The sequence below is a fragment of the Hippocampus zosterae genome, chromosome 14, assembly GCF_025434085.1.
Source record: "Hippocampus zosterae strain Florida chromosome 14, ASM2543408v3, whole genome shotgun sequence".
NCBI lineage: Eukaryota > Metazoa > Chordata > Actinopteri > Syngnathiformes > Syngnathidae > Hippocampus > Hippocampus zosterae.
In genome coordinates, this window is record NC_067464.1 from 16,567,121 (window position 1) to 16,581,980 (window position 14,860).

The following is a 14,860-nucleotide window of genomic DNA, read 5'->3' on the forward strand; positions in this document are numbered from 1 at the left end:
CGCCTCAACAATAGAGGCACGGAACACGGTCCACTTGGGCTCAATGTCCCCCGCCTCCCCCGGAACATGGGAAAAGCTCTGTCGGAGGTGGGAGTTGAAACTCCTTCTGACAGGGGATTCCGCCAGACGCTCCCAACAAACCCTCACTATACGTTTGGGTCTGCCAGGATGGACCGGCATCTTCCCCCACCATCGGAGCCTACTCACCACCAGGTGGTGATCAGTTGACAGCTCCGCCCCTCTCTTCACCCGAGTGTCCAGAACATGCGGCCGCAAATCCGATGATACAACAACAAAGTCGATCATCGAACTGCGACCTAGGGTGTCCTGGTGCCAAGTGCACATATGGACACCCTTATGTTTGAACAAGGTGTTCGTTATGGACAATCCGTGACGAGCACAGAAGTCCAATAACAAAACACCACTCGGGTTCAGATCGGGGGGGGCCGTTCCTCCCAATCATGCCCCTCCAGGTCTCACTGTCATTGCCCACGTGAGCATTGAAGTCCCCCAGCAGAACAAGGGAGTCCCCAGCAGGAGTACTCTCCAGCACACCCTCCAAGGACTCCAAAAAGGGTGGGTATGCTGAGCTGCTGTTTGGTGCATATGCACAAACAACAGTCAGGACCCGTCCCCCCACCCGCAGGCGGAGGGAGGCAACCCTCTCGTCTACCGGTGTGAACCCCAATGTACAGGCACTGAGCCGGGGGGCAATGAGTATGCCCACACCTGCTCTGCGCCTCTCACCGTGAGCAACTCCAGAGTGGAAGAGAGTCCAGCCCCTCTCGAGAGAAATGGTACCAGAACCCAGGCTGTGTGTGGAGGCAAGTCCGACTATATCCAGTCGGAAATTCTCTGCCTCACACACCAGCTCGGGCTCCTTCCCTGCCAGAGAGGTGACATTCCATGTCCCAAGAGCTAGCTTCTGCAGCCGAGGATCGGACCGCCAGGGTTCCTTTGGGGAGGAATTCTTGGGAAGGAAGGTGTTGGCAACTGCAACGAAAATGGAGAACTACTCCTTGGTTTCTGCACAGAGACGGAGATGGTGATAACCAACACACTGTTTCGGATGGCCAACAAGCACAACACCACCTGGCAACATCCAAGATCGGGCCACTGGCACCTGATTGATTACGTCCTTACCCGAATCTGCGACCGATCGGACGTCCTGGTCACCAGGGCCATCCACTCCATGGATGACGGATGGTCCCATCACAGGCTGTTAGCCTCAAGACTTAGGCTGAAGATCGCGGCTGCGAAAAGAAGAAAAAAGATCCCCAAGAGGATACGTTTCAATGTTTGGCTGCTGAGGAATCCCGAAGTCCTCGAACAGTACCTGACGTCCCTAGCCGACAAACTGGACACTCAACCTCGGACCCTTCCTGCCACTGTCCACAAAGACTGGGAGCACTTGAAAACTGCGCTCCACAAATCCGCGGAAGAGGTCCTCGGTGTCCAGAAGAGGACCGATTGGTTTGCCAAAAACCTGGAAGAAATTGAGCCACTGATTTCAAGAAAGAGAGAGGCTCGCATTACATGGCAGAACTGCGTTTCCTCCAAGAGACTTGAAGAAGCCTACCGGGCGGCCAAGAGTGAAGTACAGAGAGAGATTCGGACGATCCAAAATCAATGGTGGGTCAACTTTGCCCAACAAATGCAGTGTTTCGCTGACCGTCATGATACCAGATCCTTCTTCGAAGCAATGAGGAAGATCATCAGTCCGGCTCACAATGCTCTAATGGCTGTGAAGGCAAAGGACGGCACAATCCTGCAGGAAAAGGAGGCTACTCACCAGCGATGGAAGGAGCATTTCATGGAGCTCCTGAACCGTCCGACATGCGCAATCGACGGCTTCCTCGATCCGGTCCCCCCATCTCTTCACCCGCCTCCACACCGTCATCCTTCAATGCTGGGCCAAGGAGAAGGTGCGTGGGGAACTGAAGGACTCCGTCATCGTCACGATATTCAAGAAGGGCGACAAACTTGACTGTGGAAACTATCGTGGAATTTCCCTGCTGTCAACTGCTGGAAAACTCATCTGTCGTATACTGGCCGACCGACTCACCTGCCTCACTGAACGGGTTCTTCCGGAGTCCCAGGCGGGCTTCCATCCAGGAAGGGGAACCACAGACATGGTGTTCTGTGCCAGACAGCTCCTGGAGAAGTGCCGGGAGCAGCGGAGGGAGTTCCACGCCATCTTTTATGATCTGGCCAAAGCGTTTGATTCTGTGCCCCGAGCACTCTGGAAAGTGCTGGAACGTCAAGGCTGCCCCCCCCCCCCCAAATTCATATCCCTCATCCAGATGTTTCACGACAGCATGAAGGGTTGCGTCCTGACTCAGGGCGAAATGACTCCCCCATTGCCGGTCCGGACCGCAGTCAAACAGGGCTGCACGGTGGCGCCGACGTTGTTCTGCCTCTACATCGCCGCGCTCATCCACCACGTCACCCCTGTCCAGGAGCACGGAGTCAATCTGCGCTACCAAACTGAAGGGTCGCTCTTCAACCTCAGCCGTTTGAGGAGCAGGCGGGGGGCTATGTTGACGACCGTCAGCGAACTCCAGTACGCTGATGACAATGCTGCGGTCTCCAACTCTTCCAGGGGGCTCCAGCTCATCGCGGACGGCTTCACCGCGGCGTACAGGACCTTTGGCCTCTCCGTCAACACCAAAAAGACAAAGACCGTCCACCTGAACCATCGTCCACCCCAAATCACCATTGACGACGGACCCATTGAGCAGGTCTCGGCGTTCCCTTACCTGGGCAGCATTATCCAGGAGGATGCCGGCCTCACGGAGGACCTCACTTACCGTATCCAGGCAGCCCACACAGCCTTTGGACCCCTCAGCCGTCGGGTATTCTAGAATCACGCCATTTCCACCAACACGAAGATCATGGTGTACAAGTCTATCGTCCGCTCGCTTCTCTATGGCACCGAATGTTGGACCCTCTATCGGACCAGCATCAAGAGGCTCGAGAGGGTCCACCAAGGACGACTCCTATCTCTCCTCAACGTTTCCTGGGACGAGTGACCAATAATGAGATTCTCACCCGGGCAGGCCTCACGAGCATCGAGGCCATGATCACCCTTGCCCAACTGCGGTGGGCCATGTGCAGCAGATGAGCGACGACTGTCTCTCGAAGCAGCTCCTCTACGCGGAGTTGCTGGAGAGGACCCGTCCTCGCGGTGGCCCGATAAGACGATTTAAAGACCAGCTAAAGGGTCACCTTCAGCGATGCCGGATTCCCCCGGCACAGTGGGCTGACCTGGCCGCGGATCGGGCGGCCTGGCGTGGGCTGTGCGGGGCGGGGTCCGGGTCCTCGAGACTTGACGCGGAGCTGCGGAGGAGGACCGGGGAGCGCGGAGGAAGGACAGGGCCCGGCAACCGCCCGGCCCCCTAACCCACTTCTGTCAATCCTGCGGGCGGGGCTTCCGGGGAAGACTGGGCCTCCACAGTCATCGGAGACACAAGCACCAGCAGTCCTGGGGGCCGAATCCTCGATAACGAGGGCCTTCACCGACCGCACGACAAAGATAATAGATGAGCCGGTTTGGGGACATCATCAACCAAGCCGCTGCTCCAATTGCAATGCGATATATTGTCCTGCTCTCCTAAATTCGCATCTACACCACAAATTATAGCATTCTGAACTGATTTAGCAACAACTGAAAATTCACATAATCATTTAGGGACAATATGTTGCAGAACTGTTGCATTATATGGTGCCGTATTCACTTTATTTAGTATAGCATACATATATAAAAATGGAAAGCTACTGTAGAGCTGTACCATAACCCTTTATCTCAGTGTTCATAATAAATAAACATCACCTCCAGATACATTGACTGGTAAAAATTGCTTGATTCCTTCTGTATACTGTAGATATTATGCAAATGTCAGTAAATAATTGTGAAAGCTCAGAATCAGGTTTTACAGGGTTAATTTTTTGCTGGGTGGAGCTCTTATCATGGAGCCAATAGGAGGTGTTCACTTCTGTCATTGTCCTGCCTCCTGATTAGCATTTAGCGTAACTAGTGTGACCAGTGAGCCATTAGTGTTTCACATGTTGTACTAGTGAACATTTTACCACCAATAGTTAACTCGTTAAATCAAAAGACCATTTAACTAGTTGACTTCACGAGTCGAACTAGTGAAGTCAAAATGTCTCACTCGTGGAACTAGTGGATATTTGGGGCATCACTGGTGAGCAAGTAACATTTTTGGACTCACTATCTATCACGACTTGAATATCAAGGCTTTAACAGTCTTAAACTAGTGCACAAAATTTCTTGAAATTCAACGAAAAGAAGACAGAGGTGATATTGTTTGGCCCCAGTGGCCCTTGTACATTCCATCCTGTGGACTTGGGCCCCCCTGTCTCCTTATCTTAAGTCAACAGTCTCAAACTTGGGCCTTAAACTGGACAGTGATTTTAAACTCGATCTGCAAATTGGTGCTGTTGTTAAATCCAGCTTCTTTCACCTAAGACAGCTGGCCAAAATAAAACCTCTCCTCTCATATGAACACTTTGAGACAGTAATTCATGCCTTTGTCACATCCCGGCTCGATTACTGCAATGCTCTTTACTTTGGAGTCAGCCAGTCCTTCATTAAGCGCCTTCAGCTGGTCGAGAATGCCGCTGCTCGCCTCTTGACTGGTACTCGTAAGAGGGAGCACATAACTCCTACTCTGGCATCCCTTCACTGGCTCCCCATTCATTTTAGAGTTATTTTCAAGATCCTCCTCTTTGTTTTCAAATCTCTGAATAATCTCGCGCCACCTTACCTCTCTGAGCTCATCCGCCCCTACACACCTGCCTCGGATCTGTGGACCAGACATTATTAGAGGTACCACAGACTCAACTGAGGCTCAGAGGGGATCGAGCCTTTTCTGTTGCTGGTCCCTCTCTCTGGAATGACCTCCCACTGAACATTCGGCAAGCCTCCTCACTGCCCATCTTCAAAACCCTCCTCAAAACTCACTTATATTCTTTGCCATTCGACTCAGCATTACTTAGTTTTGTTCTTGGTTTTACTGTTTGGTGCTTTCTACCACCTTTATTACCAATTTGTTTTACTGTTTATTGTGCATGTTAAATTGCGCCATGTACAGCACTTTGTATGCAGCGATGGCTGTTTGAAAGTGCTCTATAAATACTGTTGACTTGACTTGACTTTACTAGTCAATGTTTTATCCTCCACTATTTAACGAGTGGATATTTCAGCTTCCACTAGTTAACTAGTGCAGGAGGTCATAGGCCACTATTTAACATGTTAGAACAATGCACGTTCTAACGAGTGTAGAGATCGAACGAGTGTAACACACTTATGTCTGATATCAGGGATTTGGAATAAATGCTCAAATGGCTTGCCATAGGTCTCTTTCATCCTTATTTGTCTTAATTGACTAATCATAAACACGTCTGCTGCACAAGCTGAATCATTGGCCTGTGTGTGTGGCGGTGGTGGGGGGGACTTATAAGAACAAAAGCAGGTCTTTCAATCCTTTAATTGTCTAAACAACCTTAATTGACTAATCATAACCACGTCTGCTGCACACCGAGGGATTGCTGGCCTGCGTGTGTGTGTTAGTGCGCTCTGCTCAAGCGCAAAGGCCCACGTTGTTAGGGGGAGTGAAACCACCCTCTTTCAGAAAGGTTTGCTCCAGCAGCATGGGGAAGTGCGTGCACTTGTTTGTACGGCAGGCAGTTTTGAATACAGCGGCACATAACGATCTCGTTATTCTGCAACAAACATACAGAAACACACGTGGGGCATTTATATATATGTTAATTGGTCACTACTTCGCGGATTTTCGTTTATCGCGGGTGGTTTAGGTCCCCATTAACCGTGATAAACGAGGGATTACTGTGCTGCATTGTCCAGTTTCTGCACAAATCCAAGAATGATTCTCCTTCATCATGCTGGAGGGAAATGCCCAGCAAATGAGTTCAGTCAAGGTCTGCATGCTGTGAATAGATGGACACATTGAGCTGTTTTGTTTCATATCTGGGTAGACTCAAGACTGAAAATGTATTTCCTGTTAGGCGTGTCTCTCTGTCCGCTTTCACTTCTGCCTTGCTCCTTGTTTCAAATAGGAGGCAATGAGCCAACAATTGTTGCAGTGAATGGATCCTCTTGGCAAGATGAGTTTTTTCGTTCAAGCGTCTGCTGAGGATCTACATGATGAGCTTGTAGATTTAGGGTAAGACTGACTCACACAAAAGCATAATTGGCTCCTAACCTCTTCGAAGTCAGTGACACTGACATTTTCTTTTGTCAAAATGTTCGCTCACTGGATGGTCTGCTTGAAATGGTTGTTACAATGCTAAATGTATTTTTATTGGCCTGCACAGCATATGTACGTGTGTGTGTGTGTTTGTGTGTGTGTGTGTGTGTGTATGTATGTATATATATATATATATATATATATATATTTTTTTTTTTTAAAGGCGTAATCTCCTCACTATTTGACCCAGGGGTGACCATTACATTGATCAAGATTGACCGGTAGATCGCAGACTGGTCCTAAGTCGATCTCGAGGGATCTAGAGGAGTTAAAAAAAAAAAAAAACTTTGTGTGTCTTTGTGCTTGTTAGTAATATAGTTTTTGTGTTAATGTACACTGGACCCTAATCAGCCTATCAGTCTCATTTTCACAAAAAGTACATAAAAAATAAAATAAAATAAAATAAAGCAGGTAAACTGTGATCAGAGCTGTTGCACTATATCTTTTATCATTATCATTATTCTCTTCCAGAGTTTGTTGTGTGTACAATTCACCGAGTGCACGGGCTAATAATAGGAATCTAGAGGGTCGAGGGAAGCACTTTAAAATGGTACGTGTGAGCTATAATAGTTAACAGACTGCAAAAGTGCATTGCATGCCTCCGTGTCAGGCTGTTGCTCATCATAGCGTGTATGTGTTTGTGTGTTTGTTCAAATCTAAACAGAGCTCTGGGTCATCAACTTCTCTGAACCACGAGGGTAGCGAGGCAGAGTGGCAAAGACGCTGTTCCCTTGACCCACCTTTAATACAAATTCCCCCAAAAGAGTGTGCCTCTCTCTGTGTGTGTGTGTGTGTGTGTGTGTGTGTGTGTGTGTGTGTGTGTGTGTGTGTGTGTGTGTGTGTGTGTGTGTGTGTGTGTGTGTGTGTGTTTTCAGGCATGGGCAAATGGTCTGAGAGGACAGTTCGGGTGTTGTCAACTGAATCCTTCAGATTTGGTGTGAATTGTCATTCTATTGTGAATCTTCATTTGATGTGGATATGGTCTTCTACCTTTGGCCATCTTTTGTTGTTGGAAGTGGTTGTCCTGCTATGGAGGCCCTTTTAAGTGTCGATTGTAATCTCCAGTCCAGGGGTCCGGCCGGGGTTCCACCTTGCTCATGGCACCTGGGCACCCACCTCTTCCTCAATCACACCCAAATGGAAAGTCTCTCATTTACACTCAGCAAAACATCATTATTTGCGGTCACACATTCCAAACCTTCACGCGAATCATCTATCACCATGAAAAGCAGCACTGACACAACAGCAAGTATTTTGTGACTGTATGAAAAATCACAATACAGCGATATGAAAGCCTATACTGTGAATGAATGAAAATCCCTTCAATATACTGTGTGTGTGTGTGTATGAATATATATATATATATTAAGGGTGTGGAAAATAATCGATATTAATCGATACATCGATGCGCACGTGCGCGATCCGAGTGCATCGGCTCATTCACTGGGTACGACGCGATTGACGGGTGAAATCGCGATTTATCACGATGCATTGATGGGTATCGGTAAAATCCGATTCAAGCGCCGTTTTATTCATGTTAAACGTCACCTATCTGCCCTTTCCTAGGCACAATGAATGCACCATCATTGCTTTGCGTTTTGTGTTGAACACGGACGGTAGCCGTGCGTCACATACAGTCCAGTCCACAACTAGCGAAACACTATGGAAGTTCGCGCAAGCAGCAGCGAGGAAACTACTGTATTTAATGCTTCCGCAACATTCAGATCTTATGTTTGGAAATACTACGGCTTCGAAAAGAAAGACGGAAAGATTGATAAAAGCTCCGTAATTTGCAAAGAATGTCGCACTACGAAGCCATACAACGGCAGCACCACAAATATGCAGACCACTTAAAACGATGGCACCAGATCACCGACAAGTTTCCCTCCCGCTCCCCCGCCCAGTTCCTCCGTCGGACACCGGAGAAACTCTTGGCAAACCAGGTCAGGATCAGAAAAAAATCGCCTCTTATTTTGGGAGTCCCCTTGCAACTCACTGTGACCGCGCAATGGCTATAACTAAGGTCACTGCTTATTTCATATGCAAAGACCTCCAGCCTTAGCGTGGTGGGCAACGAGGGTTTCAGACAGCTCGTGCACGTTTTGGAACCCAGGTATAAAATACCAGACAGGTCTGTGTTCACTTACATATTCCCGATGTGTACAACAAAGTAAGAAGTGAGATTACTGTGTCGCTGAACAGTGCACAAAGAGTTGCACTTACAGTGGATGGGTGGACATCGTGCGCTATAGATTCTCATATATATATATATATATATATATATATATATATATATATATATATATATATATATATATATATATATATATATATATATATATATATATATATATATATATATATATATATAATAATTATTATATTTCATATGGGCGGCCCGGTAGTCCAGTGGTTAGCACGTCGGCTTCACAGTGCAGAGGTACCGGGTTCGATTCTAGCTCCGGCCTCCCTGTGTGGAGTTTGCATGTTCTCCCCGGGCCTGCGTGGGTTTTCTCCGGGTGCTCCGGTTTCCTCCCACATTCCAAAAACATGCGTGGCAGGCTGATTGAACACTCTAAATTGTCCCTAGGTGTGTCACGTCGCGTGTCCGCCAGCAGGTGGCGGGTTTTCTCACCCGCCATCTGCGCACCTGTCCGTAATTTCGGGCTGATTACTCTCCTATATTAATGAGACTCCGGCAGTTCTCCCACTGCCGGAGAATTCCTCACCGTGCCATTGATCTCTCGTGCTAATTCCTCTATTTGTAGATTACTCGTTGCCTTCTTGCCTTGCGGCCTTGACTCTTGCCATTCGCGTTAGTCACTAAATTGAATACTTCGATATTGCCTAATCAGTAGCTCCTCGCACTTTGTTTTTTCAGCGAGCGTTTTCAGTTGTTTCCTTATTTCTTCCCTGGTCCTTATTTGACCAGCGTTTTGTGTTTCCGTTTTTTCCCTGTCGGGCTCTTTCTGTTTTTGTCATTAAAGGCACTCTTTGCTTTGAGAAGATTCTTTCGTTGTCTGTTTTCCGGGGATCCAATCCTTTATTTTTTCGTTCTGCACGGAGCGATCATTATCGCTTCGGGCAGATCGTGACAGAATTCTCCGGCCACCATGGATCCCGCAGACATCGAAAAAATTTTTTCCGCTCTTTCCCGACAAGAGCAACAGATGAGTCAGCAGGGCCAAGCCATTAGGGAACTCCGTGGCGCGGTCTCCATGCTGGCTCATCGGTCCGATGATTTAGAACCTCGGTTGGTCCGGGTGGAAGAGCGGAGACCATCTCCCCCCGGGGTTCATTCTATTATTCCCGAAGCGCCCTCCTCATATCCCATTATGACGAGGGAGCCATCGCTTCCACACCCCCCTCGCTACGGGGGCGAGCACGGGCAGTGTGGACACTTCCTCCACCTGTGCTCTCTCATATTCGACCTACAGCCTTCTGCCTATGCTAATGACGCCGCCAAGGTGGCTTATTATGTCATGAGTCTGTTAACAGGTCCGGCGGCATCGTGGGCGATTGCGACCAGTGACGCTAAGCCGAATCTCCGTACCTCGTTCCCCGACTTCGTGGCTGCGTTCCGCCGGGTGTTCCATCATCCCGTGCGAGGCAGAGAGGCAGAGGGCCGGCTACTCGCCCTCCACCAGGGAGAGCGATCGGTGGCGGATTACTCCATCGAGTTCCGGATCCTGGCCGTCCAGAGTGGATACGATGATCGGGCGCTGTGTGGCCTGTTTCGCCGCGGGCTAAACCCTCAACTCAAGGACGAGCTGGCGACCCGCGACCACAGCACCAACCTGGAGGAATTAATCGACCTCTCCCTCCTCATGGACAATCGCCTGAGGGAGCGAAGCCGGGAGCGTGGAGGTGATCGGTCCCAGTTCCGACGAACACCCACGGAGGAACAGGTGCAGCTGGGAGGCAGGGACGCTGGTGCGGAGGAAAGAAAGCGTCGTTTCAGCGACCGAGCGACGACTGACGGCGTTCCACCATCTCCTCACGCCGCAACCAGCCATCCGGGGTCGTCACCCCCTGCCCACCAGGAGTACTGTGAGTCACGACCGCGTGCGCCCCCCTTCGAGTCTAGGCGAGTCGACTCGCGGCCTGGACACCCCAACAGACTCGTACTCGAGGGGGAGATATTAACGGGGCCCCGGTCGTGGCGGGTTCGGGCTCTGGTAGACTCGGGGGCTGATGACTGTATAATGGACACCGATCTCGCATCCGAGCTGGGTTGTTCCGTGGAGAGGTTGATAGATAGGAAGCGGGTTTGTGATCTTGATGGGCGCCTCCTGGCGGTAGTTACGCATAGGACGGAGCCGTTGAAACTTCTACTGTCCGGCAACCATGTCGAACATCGCCGTTTTTACCTAATGCCGTCTCGCAATGCCCCGATCGTTCTCGGGTTACCCTGGCTGAAGACACACAATCCCGTGATTTCCTGGGCGCGCCCAGCGATAGACAGCTGGAGCCCATATTGTTACCAGCATTGTCTACAATCGGCCGTCGGGAAGCATGAACGTGTCACGCCCCCCGAGGAGATCTGCCTTGACGGAGTGCCGGATTGCTATCGGGATCTAAAGGAGGTGTTCAGCGAGGATCGTGCCCACTCTTTGCCCCCACACCGCCCCTACGATTGTGCTATAGACCTGCAGGCGGGCGCTCCGTTGCCGACCTCGCGGCTGTATCAGGTGTCCCAACCCGAGCGCGAGGCATTGACGGAGTACATCAACAGCTCGCTCGCCGCAGGTCTTATTAGACCATCGCGTTCACCGTTAGGGGCGGGTTTTTTCTTCGTAGGGAAAAAAGACAAGACCCTGCGACCCTGCGTAGATTATCGGGGATTAAACGAGATAACTATTAAGAATAGGTACCCGCTACCCTTGCTGGACTCCGCCTTCGCCCCATTACAGTCAGCCACCATTTTCTCCAAATTAGACTTGCGCAGCGCTTACCACTTGGTTCGCATCCGGGAGGGTGACGAGTGGAAGACGGCTTTTAAGACCCCTCTGGGTCATTTTGAATACTTGGTTATGCCTTTTGGGCTCACCAACGCCCCTGCCGTTTTCCAAAACCTAATCAATGATGTGCTAAGGGACATGATTAACATCTTTTGTTTCGTTTACCTTGACGATATTTTAATTTTTTCCCGGTCATTACACGAGCACCAGCAACACGTTAGGCTGGTGCTACAACGTCTACTGGAGAACCGGCTCTTCGTCAAGGCAGAAAAGTGCGAATTCCATGTCCCCGTCATCTCCTTCCTAGGGTTCATTATTGAACAGAGCAGGTTAAGGGCGGACCCCATTAAGACGCGTGCCGTCACTAACTGGCCGGTTCCAACCAATCGCAAGGAACTGCAGCGCTTTCTGGGGTTCGCCAACTTCTACCGACGCTTCATCCGCGGTTATAGTCAGAAGGCGCTCCCCTTAACCCGCCTTACGTCCATTAAAACCCCATTTAAGTGGGATCCGACCGCGGATGCGGCGTTCGCAAACCTGAAGGCGGCGTTCACCAGTCCCCCCGTACTACAGCACCCTGATCCTGATCTCCCCTTTATCGTGGAGGTGGACGCCTCGGATTCGGGGGTGGGGGCTGTGCTGTCCCAGCGCTCTCCGGTCGACCAGAAGTTGCACCCCTGCGCCTTCTTCTCCCGTCGACTCAGCGCCGCCGAGTCCAATTACGACGTGGGCAACCGTGAACTGTTGGCAGTTGTGACCGCCTTGCAGGAGTGGCGGCACTGGCTCGAGGGGGCAAAGGAACCCTTTACGGTCTACACAGATCATAAGAACCTCGCCTAACTTCGCTCCGCCAGAAGACTGAACGCCCGTCAGGCCCGGTGGGCCCTCTTCCTCACCAGGTTCGACTTCATCCTCACCTACTCTCCCGGGTCTAAGAACACCAAGCCCGACGCCCTCTCCCGTCTCCACGAGCCTGCGGGGAGGGATCGATCCCCGGAGACCATCCTCCCGAGCCGGTGCGTCGTGGGGGCCGTCCAGTGGGAGGTTGAGCAGCGGATCCAGGCAGCCCTGGAGGGGGTTCAGGTGCCGACGGAGTGCCCAGCAGGGAGGCTATTCGTGCCTCCTCCATTACGATCTGAAGTTCTGCAGTGGGGACATGGGTCCAAGGTGGCGTGTCATCCCGGGGTGAACCGGACTGTGCAACTCGTCGCCCAGCGTTTCTGGTGGCCGGAGCTCCGCAACGACGTGACGGAGTTCATCAGGGCCTGCACCTCCTGCGCCTGCGGCAAGTCGTCCCATCAGCCGCCGGCGGGTCTGCTCCAGCCGTTGCCCATTCCTCCTCGCCCGTGGTCCCACATCGCCCTGGACTTCGTCACGGGTCTCCCGCCTTCCCGGGGTCGAACTGTCGTACTCACGATCGTGGACCGCTTCTCCAAGGCGGCTCATTTTGTTCCTTTGTCCAGGTTGCCGTCGGCGCTGGAGACCGCCGACCTCCTTGTCGAACACGTCTTCCGTCTCCACGGCATTCCACTGGACATTGTCTCGGACCGGGGGCCCCAGTTCGTATCCCGCGTCTGGAAGCAGTTCTGCCGGTCCCTCGGGGCCACGGCCAGTCTGACCTCGGGGTACCACCCCCAGTCCAATGGACAAGCCGAGCGTGCCAACCAGGATCTGGGGGCGGCCCTCCGCTGTGTGTGCCTTCACCGTCCCTCATCCTGGGTCGACCACTTACCCTGGGTGGAGTACGCGCACAACACCCTCGTCTCTTCTGCCACTGGTAGGTCCCCCTTCATGGCCGCCTACGGGTACCAGCCGCCGCTGTTCCCGTCCCAGGAGGGGCAGGTGGAGGTCCCCTCTGTGCAGCACCACCTCAAGCGGGCCCATCGCGTGTGGAAGGAGGCCCGGGCTGCGTTGTCCCGCACGGCGGCCAGGAACCAGCGGATCGCGGATCGTCGCCGGCGCCCGGCTCCTTCATACGTGGTAGGACAGAAGGTGTGGCTGGCGACTAGGGATCTTCGGCTGGCCGGCACGTCTGCGAAACTGGGACCCCGATTTACTGGACCGTTCGAGGTCGAGGCCGTCATCAGTCCGTCTGCAGTCAGGCTCCGGCTGCCGCCCACCATGAAGGTTCACCCCGTCTTCCACGTCTCCCTACTCAAACCCGTGTCTTCCAGTGACTTGGCTCCTCCTCCCACGCCGCCGCCCCCTCCGCGGGTCGTCGACGGTGACCCGGTGTACACGGTTCGTGCCATCCTGGACTCTCGGCGCAGGGGAAAGGGGTTCCAGTATCTGGTCGACTGGGAGGGCTATGGGCCTGAGGAGCGGCAGTGGGTGCCTCGCTCCTGGATCCTTGATCCATCCCTTTTGCGCGACTTCCACGCTGCACATCCATCCAAGCCGGGTAGTCCGCCGGGAGGCGTCCATTGAGGGGGGGGTACTGTCACGTCGCGTGTCCGCCAGCAGGTGGCGGGTTTTCTCACCCGCCATCTGCGCACCTGTCCGTAATTTCGGGCTGATTACTCTCCTATATTAATGAGACTCCGGCAGTTCTCCCACTGCCGGAGAATTCCTCACCGTGCCATTGATCTCTCGTGCTAATTCCTCTATTTGTAGATTACTCGTTGCCTTCTTGCCTTGCGGCCTTGACTCTTGCCATTCGCGTTAGTCACTAAATTGAATACTTCGATATTGCCTAATCAGTAGCTCCTCGCACTTTGTTTTTTCAGCGAGCGTTTTCAGTTGTTTCCTTATTTCTTCCCTGGTCCTTATTTGACCAGCGTTTTGTGTTTCCGTTTTTTCCCTGTCGGGCTCTTTCTGTTTTTGTCATTAAAGACACTCTTTGCTTTGAGAAGATTCTTTCGTTGTCTGTTTTCCGGGGATCCAATCCTTTATTTTTTCGTTCTGCACGGAGCGATCATTATCGCTTCGGGCAGATCGTGACAAGGTGTGAGTGTGAGTGCGAATGGTTGTTCGTTTCTGTGTGCCCTGCGATTGGCTGGCAACCGATTCAGGGTGTCCCCCGCCTACTGCCCGAAGACAGCTGGGATAGGCTCCAGCACCCCCCGCGACCCTATTGAGGATCAAGCGGCTTGGAAGATGAATGAATGAATATTTTTCATATAAGACTCAGTGAGAATAGTCTGTGTTTACACTATAGCAACAGCTGTGAGTCTCAGGTGCCAAATTTTCTTTGCACAAAACCCAATTGTAAAAGGGCTTAATTAAGTTGTTTTACAAGTTCTACTGTTTATAAGGAATAAAGTGGTATCCTTTTTGTAATACCATACTGAATTCCATCTTTTTAAAAGCTTTTATTCTTTGCTTATTTGCATCATGTTTAAATGCACAATATCGCAACAAATTGCATTGTATCGTATCGGATCGCATTGATTTGAACTTAATGTGTATCGTATCGCATCGTATCGCCAGTAAATTCCATGTATCGTTTAAGTATCGCATCACTGGCAGTGCATCGAGATGTGTATCGAATCGTCCTCAGTGCTGAGATTCACATCCCTAATATATAGATGACACTTGTTTATATGGTGCTCCTACTTTATCAACACCCCCCAATTTTTGCGCTGCGACGGCTACATCCCCCATGGGTAC

General features: G+C 51.4%; 1 protein-coding gene across 7 annotated transcripts in view; it reads left to right on the top strand.

Moving 5' to 3' along the window:
* Positions 1-6,021: 6,021 nt before the first annotated feature.
* dapp1 (dual adaptor of phosphotyrosine and 3-phosphoinositides) overlaps positions 6,022-14,860 on the top strand; it is a 41,948-nt gene continuing 33,109 nt past the window's right edge. For all 7 annotated transcript variants that reach the window (XM_052085855.1, XM_052085856.1, XM_052085857.1 and 4 more), the window contains exon 1: positions 6,022-6,206. In XM_052085855.1, coding sequence (XP_051941815.1) covers positions 6,130-6,206 — 77 coding nt within the window. In that variant the 5' untranslated portion in view covers positions 6,022-6,129. The remainder of the gene's footprint in view (positions 6,207-14,860) is intronic.